At 48.4% G+C, this 10393-nt stretch overlaps 1 protein-coding gene across 36 annotated transcripts in view; it reads right to left on the reverse strand.

Moving 5' to 3' along the window:
• The window catches only part of MADD (MAP kinase activating death domain), a 50093-nt gene extending 39708 nt beyond the window's left edge, over positions 1–10385 (reverse strand). For 11 of the 36 annotated variants that reach the window (XM_064288154.1, XM_064288153.1, XM_064288148.1 and 8 more), the window contains exons 1-5: positions 9491–9646; positions 5814–5973; positions 4481–5077; positions 3412–3715; positions 287–418 (exon numbers count right to left, since the gene is read on the reverse strand). In XM_064288154.1, the coding sequence (XP_064144224.1) occupies positions 287–418; positions 3412–3715; positions 4481–5077; positions 5814–5875 (1095 nt within the window). In that variant the 5' untranslated portion in view covers positions 5876–5973; positions 9491–9646. Of the gene's footprint in view, positions 1–286; positions 419–3411; positions 3716–4480; positions 5078–5813; positions 5974–8597; positions 9059–9490; positions 9648–10271 lie in introns of those variants that run through there. The other 25 variants (XM_064288160.1, XM_064288152.1, XM_064288151.1 and 22 more) reach the window with 9 other exon arrangements.
• Positions 10386–10393: the final 8 nt, after the last annotated feature.

Below are 10393 nucleotides of genomic sequence, written 5' to 3' on the forward strand. Positions count from 1 at the left end.
CCAAAACCCTTGAGGCCAAATGTGTTTCAAAATTCAGAATGTTTCAGATTTTAGAAAAGTAACCCAGTGCATATTGTGCATATTATATAACACCTGCAGCGGGGTTTGGGCCAGCAGTCTATAATCATTAGCCATGATAAATAAATCCTAATAATACCATAGGTTTTGCCATCAAATCAGTTCACATCGGGTCAGATTTTGCCAACAAATAAGTTATAATTACAGACTAGGGGCCAATACTGACTTAAATAGAGGTGACAAAATCAGAAGACACCTGGAGACTCACCTGCTCTGCCGATGCCATGCAGGTGGGAAGCAGTGGGATAACAGGAAACATATACTCCAAGGGGTAGATCATTGCCACGAATGCCATCACAGACATAGAAAGTGCGTTGTAGTCTCGGGACTGTAGCACCACCTGCCGCCAGCCATATCATAAGGATCACTCAACAACATAAAATAAGATTTTGTAAAAATAGCTTCCAACACAACTTCATTTCCATTTCACCATGCCTACAGTTTCAGGAGCTTAGTTTCCGCGATTATCACTGCCCCATGCCCCAGTGTGCCTGCCACCTTGCAACCCGAGGACAGTAATAACCCTTTCTGGAATCACTCCCTTACCTTCTGTGATGGATTCAATTGCATTCCCCAAAAACATGTGTCAGCTTGGCTCGGCCATGATTCCCAGTGTTGTGTGACTGTTCACTATTTTGTCATCTGATGTGATTTTCCCATGTGTTGTAAATCCTATCTCTATGACGTTAATGAGGCAGGATTAGAGGCAGTTATGTTAATAAGGCAGGGCTCAATCTACAAGATTAGATTGTGTCTTAAATCAATCTCTTTTGAGATATAAGAAAAACAAGCAAGAGAGACCAGGGGACCTCATACCACCAAGAAAGTAGTACCAGGAGCAGAGTGTGTCCTTTGGACCTGGGGTCCCTGTATGGAGAAGCTCCTAGTCCAAGGGAAGATTGATGACAAGGACTTTCCTCCAGAGCCAACGGACAAAGACAGCCTTCCCCTAGAGCTGACACCCTGAATTTGGACTTCTAGCCCACTAGACTGTGAGAGAAGAAACTTATCTGTTGAAGCCACCCACTTGAGGTATTTCTGTTATAGCACCACTAGATAACTAAGACAGAATTTGGGACTGGGAGAGTGGGGTGCTGCTCTAACAGATACCTGAAATGTGGAAGCAGCTTTAAAACTGTAATGAGTACAGGCTGGAAGAGCTTTAAAGTGCCTAATAGTAAAAGCCTAAAATGCCTTGAAAAGACTGCTGGTGGAATTATGGACATCAAAGACAATTCTGGTGGGGACTCAGAAGGAAGTGAGGAGAGCTGTCACATCGGAGACGGTGCAGACTGCAAGAAGCGCCATCGGAGAAATGGCAGTAGCAGAGAAACAGCAGCAGCAGACCAGTGCAAGGCAGCATAGGAGCTGACCCACAGAGTCAGACAGCTGAGTGCCTTTGCAGAGGAGGTTTCCGGGCAGAGTGGGGTGCCTCCAGGCACTTATCAGTGGAGCTAAAGAGCTTTGGAACACTTGCCCCAAAAGGGCAGATGTGGGTGACAAGGCCTGACAGGCTGAAAGGCCAAGGAACCAGGAAGCAGAACCTGAAGAGACAAGGAACACAGGAAGCAGAACAGCCTTCAGTCTCAAAGGGTAGGGTCACAAAGGGTGGAGCCATGGCCTCTAGGGCTTCAAAGAGTGGGGCCACAGCTTCCTGGATTTCAAGGAGTCAGATCTTTACCAACTCGTTTCTGGAGTGCGGGGCTGCTGTTCAAGAGTGGCAGCGGGATGGGGCTGGATCCACTGCTAAAGCTGAGGGGTCAGGGCTGCCATGCCCAAGGGGCAAAAGAACAGGGCCTGCCAGGAGCCCAGGGGGTAGAGTTATCACTCAGATGGACTAGGAGAATGGGGCCACCAAAATGTGAGGAAGCAGAATTGCCGTTCCAGTGGGCCTGGAAGGCGGAGCTGAAGCCCAGGGTTGAGGAGCTTCCACCCTGAATCCAGAGAGTGGCTCAGAGTCTGAAGGGCAGGGACACTGCGTTAATAGTCTCAGAGAATGATTATTTTCAAGACTTGAGAGCTAATGTAATGTGTTCTCCTGACTTGCTTGGTACCTGTTATCCCTTCTTTCCCTTCAATTTCTTCCATTTGTAATGGAAATGTCTAGCTTATGGCTGTTCCACCATTGTACTCTGGAAGCAGATTACTCATATTCTAGATTTCACAGATAAGGGGGAATTTTTGGATTTTAGACTTGGAGTTGATTTAAGACTCTTGCTATAATATGATGAGGTGAATATGTTTTATATGTAGCAAGGATGGGGGGCCAAAGGGTGGAATGTCATGGATTGAACTGTGTCCCCCAAAAATATGTGTCAACTTGGCTAGGCCACGATTCCCAGTATTGTGTGATTGTTCACCATTTTGTCATCCGATGTGATTTTCCCATGTGCTGTAAATCCTACCTCTATGATGTTAATGAGGAAGGAGTAGAGGCAGATTATTTAATGAGGCAGGACTCAATTTATAAGATTAGGTTGTATCTTAAGTCAATCTCTCTTGAGATATAAAAGAGAGAAACAAGCAGAAAGACTGGGGGACCTCATATCACCAAGAAAGTAGTGCCAAGAGCAGAGCATGTTCTTTGGACCCAGGGTCCCTATGCCAAGAAGCTCCTAGTCCAGGGGAAGACTGATAACAAGGACCTTCCTCCAGAGCCAACAGAGACAGACAGCCTTCCCCTGGAGCTGACACCCTGAATTTGGACTTCTAGCCTACTAAACTGTGAGAGAATAAACTTATTTGTTGAAGCCATCCACTTGCGTATTTCTGTTATAGCAGCACTAGATGACTAAGACACTGTCCTAGTTCTTGTACCCCCATTCCAGGGCCACTCATTGAAACAGAAACCAATCAAACCCACTACCATCAAGTCAACTCTGACTCATAGCAACTCATAGGGTCTCCAAGGCTGTAAATCTTTACAGAAGCAGACTGCCACATCTTTCAACCATGGAGCGGCTGGTAGGTTTTAACTGCCTACTTTTTGTAGCCAAGTACTTTTAACCACTGCGCCACCAGGGCTGCTCAATGAAACAGAACTATTGGTGTTTCCGGAGAATGAGAACAGTATAGTTAGGGATAATTCAATGGAGTAGCAAGCCCTCTACAGACATGTCACATGATTTAAAAAAAAAAAAAAAGCGCATTGCTGTTGAGTTGATACCAGTACCTAAATTCAGCCCACACTTACTAAGCACCTGCTGTATACCAGGCATTGTGTTTCCTCCTGGAGACAAAGAGATGAAAAAGACACAGTCCTTGTCCTCAAAGAGCTCATGGTCTAGCCTCTACTCTGACAAAGCCCTTCCCCTAGAAAGCTGGCCCTCTCACCTTGTGCTCTAACAGGATGCAGGTTAGCACCTGAAGACAGGCGTCCACACCCAGAAGTTCCAAGGGAAGGTGCAATGGGAAATCCACTAGGTTGAATCGAGAGGGGTCTGGCAGAGCAAAGGTCAGAGCTGGCTGGAGCTCCTGGGGTAGGACCTCAATGTCTACTCGCTTCTGCCCAGAGACAGGTACTGGAGAGCGCAGCAATCGATAGATCCAGGCCTCGATCTCTCGAAGGTCATGCAGAAGGGCACTTGACTTCTCCTCCACCAGCAATGATCCAGTGAAGATGCGCCACATGGTGTCCCTGAGGAGCAGCCAGCAGGAAACAGACACATAAGCATCAGGAGTTGATACCCCACTGCAACCCAATATAGCCAACAAGGGTAGAATGATGACAATTGTAAAAGGAGTACCATTAGTGAAAGTTACTCTTTGGGCTCAGATAGGATCAGAGGGTATATACAAGGCAAAGAATAAGTGTGTTAATAATGTATGTATGGCAGGACTTCTTGTCCTACCCACCATGAAACATCAAATTCCTCAGGACTGCTTCAAATGAAATTATGGCAGGAGATCTAACTCTGCAGCTATCTTTTCCTTAGTAAGAACTAACACAAAAATATATCGTTAGCTGCCATTGAGTGGGCCCCCAAATCATGGCGACCCCATGCACAAAGGAACGAAACACTGCCTGATCCTGCACAATCCCCATGATTGGTAACACATCAGACTACTGTGATCCAGAGGGTTTTCGCTGGATGATTTTCAGAAGCAGACCACCGGGCCTTTCTTCCTAGTCCACCTTAGTCTGGAAGTTCTGCTGAAACCTGTTCAGCATCATAGCAATAAGCACGCCCCCGCTGACAGATGAGCGGTGGCTGCTCGTGAGCTTCACCGGCCGAGAACCTCCCACATGGAAGGTGAGAATTCTACCCCTGAGCCACTGCTGCCCTCTAATAGTACGGAGCTTGCTTAAATAGGTCTGAAAGACCTCTGGCTTGAGGAAATTTTCTAAGCCCCTCAAGCCCAATTATACCTGACCCTTCTGAGGGTCAGTGGCAAACTGCACCTTTGTATGCCTCGAGGAATGCCCAGCTTCTTCCCCAGAAGTCGCTCGCTACAGCAGTCCACCAGACGTTTGAGGGTATACAGACACTCTCGGAAGGTGGAAAAGAAGGGATAGTGGCTGAGCACACACAGGGACGTCAGGGTGCTGTTGCGGGAACGGCTTCCCCCCTTGGCCCGGCGCTTGCCCCGAGGAGACTGGTTCACATCAGGGGTGGAGTCGGCACTGGGAGGCTGCAGGGATGAGCCACTCTCGGAGCTCTCAGTGCCAGCCTCTTCGGAGACACACATGGCACGGGTTCCTTCCTTCCCACGGGACCCTCCCCCAACTTCCCCCTTTTCCTTAGGCATTCGCTTTTGGAAGGAGCGGTAGAAGTTAACACAGATGCCATAACGTGTGACTCCAGTGTCCTTGTCAGTGAGGGTGAAGACAAAAGATGTATCATCCCTCAGGCTCATGCGCCGCTGCCGCACACTCAGACAGCCCTCTGGCTGGCAGAAGAACACCACATCAGGGGGCAGCGGAAACTCGGCATGATCCTCTAAAGGGTAGCGCCGTAGCAGTTCAGGAGTCTGGGCCACGCTGTCACTGCTCGGATGCCTGAAGAATATAAAAGCAAATTCAGCAGCCTGAAGGGATAGAAAGCATGTTCAAATTTTAACCAAAGTCAACAAATAAAGCTCAACATGCTATTTTAGATAAAGTAATCTAACTGTAGAGCCTTGGAAAACATAGGTGCTGCTAGCCATATTTAGCTGGTAGGCTAAATGAGGTCTGCACTGTCATGGAGACATCTAACCTAAAACGAATAGAAAATTGCTACAATAAAATTATCACTAACCCAGTGCCGTCGAGTCGATTCCGACTCATAGCGAACCTATAGGACAGAGTAGAACTGCCCCATAGAGTTTCCAATAAGCACCTGGCAGATTTGAACTGCGGACCCTTTGGTTAGCAGCCATAGCACTTCACTAACCCCTTAAAATTAACAGCACGTTTCAAGGTGTATTAACTGATCTATTAGCAAAAGAGAACATGTAGATAGCGGAGCACAATGTACTTTTCCTTTTTACAAAGTAAGGAAACTGGAGAATAAAGAGTATATTTGCTCAAGATCACAAAGGTCCTACTTAAGAGCAGAGTTTTGCTGTCTCTATTGCTCAAGGCCAATACTCTCAGTACACCTGACTGTGTTGTTTTCACTACTGTTCCTATCAGGGTAAAATAATAGAGGAAGGATAAGATATGCAAAAAGACACAGTAATGAGGAAGGGGAATAATTGCAGATTTTGTGGCTATCCCTGATAACAAGACAAAAATAAATCTTTTTGGTTACCTGGCCCCAACGATCACTAGATAGTCAAGTAACCGAGGACAGAGCTTCTTTTTTTGCACCATGGTTCCTATGCATCAGTTCATCTCAGAGAAACTTCAGCGCAGCAAGTAAGAGGTCAAAGTTCCCAGGGGGAATTCTGATAGTATCTGAAAATGCAAGTCTAAAAGGAAAAGGCACTGGTAAGACAGATCCATTGCTGTGCCCAAGAGACTCATCCCTCTCAACTTCTTCCCGGGCAAGGGCATAGGTCACAAGGTCTTCCATTTTAGTACTAAAGAAACGAGAATATGACACTTTCCTAATCTAGAACTCTAAACTTAAGAGCTCACAGAGTCATATGTCATGAAATAGGATAAATGGCTCACCTCCCCATCTCTACAAACTAGCTTATTTCCAGCCTAGCCCTTGGGGCTCTATTTCTGAAAAACAGACCCAGGCAGTCTAATCTGGACTCTGTCACTACAATAACAAGAATTAAGTCACTTACAAGGCTGTTCCAGGGTGGATCAGGATCAAACCAGACTCTCTGACCAGCACTAACCACACTTCTAGGTCTAAATGGAAACCCAGTTATTCTTTGCTCCAACAGTCTGCATTGAGCTTGAAGTGAAACTACATACAAACTGTATAGTTAACTGCACTCAGACAATAACAACAGCTGGCTCTTCTACCTCATACAGTCTCAAAGGAAGGATGTCTATGCTTCAATTGTTTCAACTAAACCACATTTCTCCTTCAAGCAAGAAAGGGGGCCTAGTGGCTACTGCTACTAGCTCTGCCCTTGGTGCTGAATCATAGCCTTTCTCCTCTTTTCAGGTCCCAGGATTGGAATCAGTAATATAATATATACAGATGAGGTCTCGTCCTACTATATCCTACAGGCATAAGGAAGTAGATGCAGAGATGGCAGGATTTTTGCAAGGAGGAAGGAAAGGTGGTCGGAGAGATGCCTAAACTCTAGTGCTAAAATCAGGAAAAGCTTTAAAAAAAAAAACCCGTTGCTGTCGAGTGAATTCCAACATAGTGACCCTATAGGACAGAGTAGAAACTGTCCTGTGGAGTTTCCAAGGCTGCAGTCTTTAAGGAAGCCGAATGCCACATCTTTCTACCACGGAGCAGCTGGTGGGTTTGAACCGCCATCCAAGCGCTTAACCATTGCGTCACCAGGGCTCCTTAGGAAAAGCTTACATGGTCTTAATTTATCCCCCTGTTGGGTCTCCATACACTTCTCTAAATAAAATGATCCACTCCACTACAAGGCTATTTCCAGTGCTTCCAGGATTCCACCTCTGTGCTCTGCACGTGGTCACACTAAGACCTTGTTCACTGTACACCCAGAGAGAATCTTATCAAACTACATGCACACACACACTCATGCACCACTCCCTTGTTTGCTACTGTGTGTGCTCCCACACATACAGACAGATACACATTCCCTGTATGCTTAAGGCCCTATTTGATCTAGATAATGAGTACAGGCTCTATCTTTCTTCTCCTCTACCTAATAATAAACAAAACCTATTCATATCACCTTTCAAATCCCCAAAATACTGTTCCCTCCTTGCCCTTGCTCCCTACAGAGGGCCTGCAGGTAATAGGATTCATTTTTGTCTCCATAGTGACTCTGGCTCCCAGTACTATTTATAGCAGAGTCATAGCCCCTCCCCTGCTTGGTGACCGCACAGTGCTAGCAGCTGCTACTCCAGAAAAGGCCAAGGCCCCTAACAATTCATTCTTCTTGAACCTGAAGACCCCTCTTCCACTAACAGTACCTGCTAAGAATTAGCTTGTCTTCTCTCCCATATGTCATTAGTTTGTACTTATTCTAATTCTGGCTTTTGATAGAGCTATCTCCTCACCAAATAAGCAAAATCAAATTCTGGAAAATACCATATACTAATTTCTAGGCATCACCCCTGCTTAATGAACCCAAACAGTCCTTTGGTTCCCAACTGCTATGGAGTCATGAGCATACTGCAGAAGGTGGGGCACAGTGACAGAGCTGAGCTCAGCTCTTCCCAAGCAGAATGAAAGGGGAGGGATATAGAAAAATGAGATGAAAGATGGGTAAAAGCATAGTTCGTTCTATAGCGAATTACACAGAAAATGCCTGGGAAAAGAACCAACATATCTTGAAATAAAACAGAGTTTACAGGACCAGGGCTCAATTCAAAGCTAAGGCTTAAAATCTATGTTTACATTGAAAACCAGGAGTCCTTTCCTATCAAAATCTCAAAGATCACATCTGAAGCATCTCCTGCTAAAATCTTAGGCATCACGCCACGAGCCTTGGGGGGGATCCCAGTTTCTCTCCACTAAGAACCATTTGATAAAACTCAGGTTATTACGATGCTCTACAGTCCTAATTTTCCAGAGCCACGTGAACCCTGGGATCTTGTAACGAGTCTAGCTACTAGTGATTGGACAGGTCCTAGCCCACCATTCATACCTCATCAACAGCCACTGCCTCCACTTATTGAGACTGCAGAGACAACCAAAAATTACACAACCACCCCCACCGCCCCCCATTTCCTCCTCCTTCCCTTCCCCACAAAGACTCTAAATCGTCCAGCACCACACCTCTTCTAACCAGGCTTAGATTCTGCCTCTTGCCTCAACTATATTTACTAAAGCGAACTCCCTGGTTCCTATTTCCATATATTCCACAGGCATCAAGCTCAAAATCATTTTCATCTACTGAGATCCTACATTACCAATCCACTCCATCCAGATGCAGGTTTAGAATCCACAGACCTTTAAATGATTTATGCCTTTTCAGCCTACCTTGGTTTTACGCTAAGCAACTTCTCTCGTTTTGGGCAGATTTCATAGTAAAACCACAGGAACCGGGGAGCGATATAACATCTCTGCTGACGTGAGCACAACAGGAGACTCTTCTCCCCTCCTCCCTCTCCCCGGGCCACTCAGTGACCTTGCAAGCGCATCAACACAGACTGGTCCAGCGTGGGGGAGAACTAGAGCAACGAGGAAGGCCAGAGGCAGGGGTGAGGAAGAGGGGAGGGCAGGAAAGGAGACAGAATTTAGAGATGAACGAGGGCGGGGGAGGCAGCAGTTGCAGGAAAGATTAAACAGTCTCCGCTCTCCAGCATGCCCATTTTGAAACATCAAGTTTAAAAAAAAAAAAAATGAAAAGCCAATCATGGCTTTACGAATTCTAAACAAAAATAAGGTGCACTCACACGCGCGCCTGCACGCGCGCACAGACACGTGCGCACACACACACACACACACACACACACACGCACGCTCACACGTCAGGTGCTCATCCCCGCTCGGGGCCTCGACAGCTCTACGCGCCCCCTCACCTGCTGGACAGCTCTCTCCCGCCCCCTGCCTGGAACCAGCGCCGCCCGCTTGCCCGCCCGCCGAGCCGGCAGGAATCGAGCCCAGCAGCCGCGAGCAGCCGCGAACAGCGCCCAGGCCCGCAGCCTGCACCCCGCTCGGCAGCTCGGCGCACCCCCACTTCTGGCCCTGCCCCCTTTCTTCACGAACCTCCCCCCATCCCACTCGAGACCCCTCGCCCCTTCGCACTCCTCGAAGGTCTTGTCAGAACCGCTGTCCCTCTAGAGCCTCTGTGTCCCCTCACAACCCGTTTCCCCTAGAAGTCCCCGTTCGAAATAGCCTTCCAGGGCCCCCAGTGGCCCTGGATTTCCTACCTCTCGAGCCTCGGGAGAGCGGCCAGGCCCGGCCGGACGTGCCCGGGAAGCCGAGCGTCAGTCGCTCCCCGGCCAGACGCGGTTCCGAGCGGGCGCCAGTTCCGCGTCTGCACCGGGGGGCGCGTATCACTCGGACCCAGTGAGGTGGGAGGAGGCAGAGGGGGGCCGGGGCCGTACCATTCACCCCCAGGGCGAGGGGGGGAGATGGCTGCACCAGGCCGAGCGCTGAAGGGTGGAGCAGACCTCGGGAGGAAGGCGGCTACGCACACACCTATCCGTACGTGGGAATGGGAACGGATGGGGCGCGCTGGGTCAGCCCAGCGCTGCTGCGTGCCAAGGGGAGGACTCAAAGGAATACTTGTTGTTTTAGGTTGCGCAAATAGTTTTTAATTCGACATGGTAATAAAGAGTCCATTTTGATGAAATGCTGATTAATCTGGAAGGGACTTCTCAAGATAAACCGCCCCTGAGACTTTCTGACCGTTCCCCCGCACAAGGTTTGGAAGTGCCCAGCCGCCTGGGCTGCAACGCCGACTACCCGGCGGTGGAGCCTACCAATTCAGGGGCGGCGGGGGGAAGCGGGGCTGGAAACCGCGGCCGCGGTATCACCAACACTGGGCGCGCACCAAGGGAAGGGGGCGTGAGCGGAGCCGCGGTGCCCGCTGGGAAATGTAGTCAAGCCCTTCTGAGAAACCAAACCACCGACCCGGCAGCCTCCCCCTGGCCTCAGGGGGAAATTCTTCCTGTCCCATAGAGTCTGCAGGTCAAGTGGAGGGTTTACCTGTCCCTGGGCCTTTCAGGTCGGTCCCTATTATTCAGATGCCAATTGAAAAACTAAGGCATTATCCACACACGTGAGGTGCAAGATGTTAGTTCTGAAAATCCAACATCCCCTTCATGACA

Source organism: Loxodonta africana, chromosome 7 (assembly GCF_030014295.1).
Source record: "Loxodonta africana isolate mLoxAfr1 chromosome 7, mLoxAfr1.hap2, whole genome shotgun sequence".
Taxonomy (NCBI): domain Eukaryota; kingdom Metazoa; phylum Chordata; class Mammalia; order Proboscidea; family Elephantidae; genus Loxodonta; species Loxodonta africana.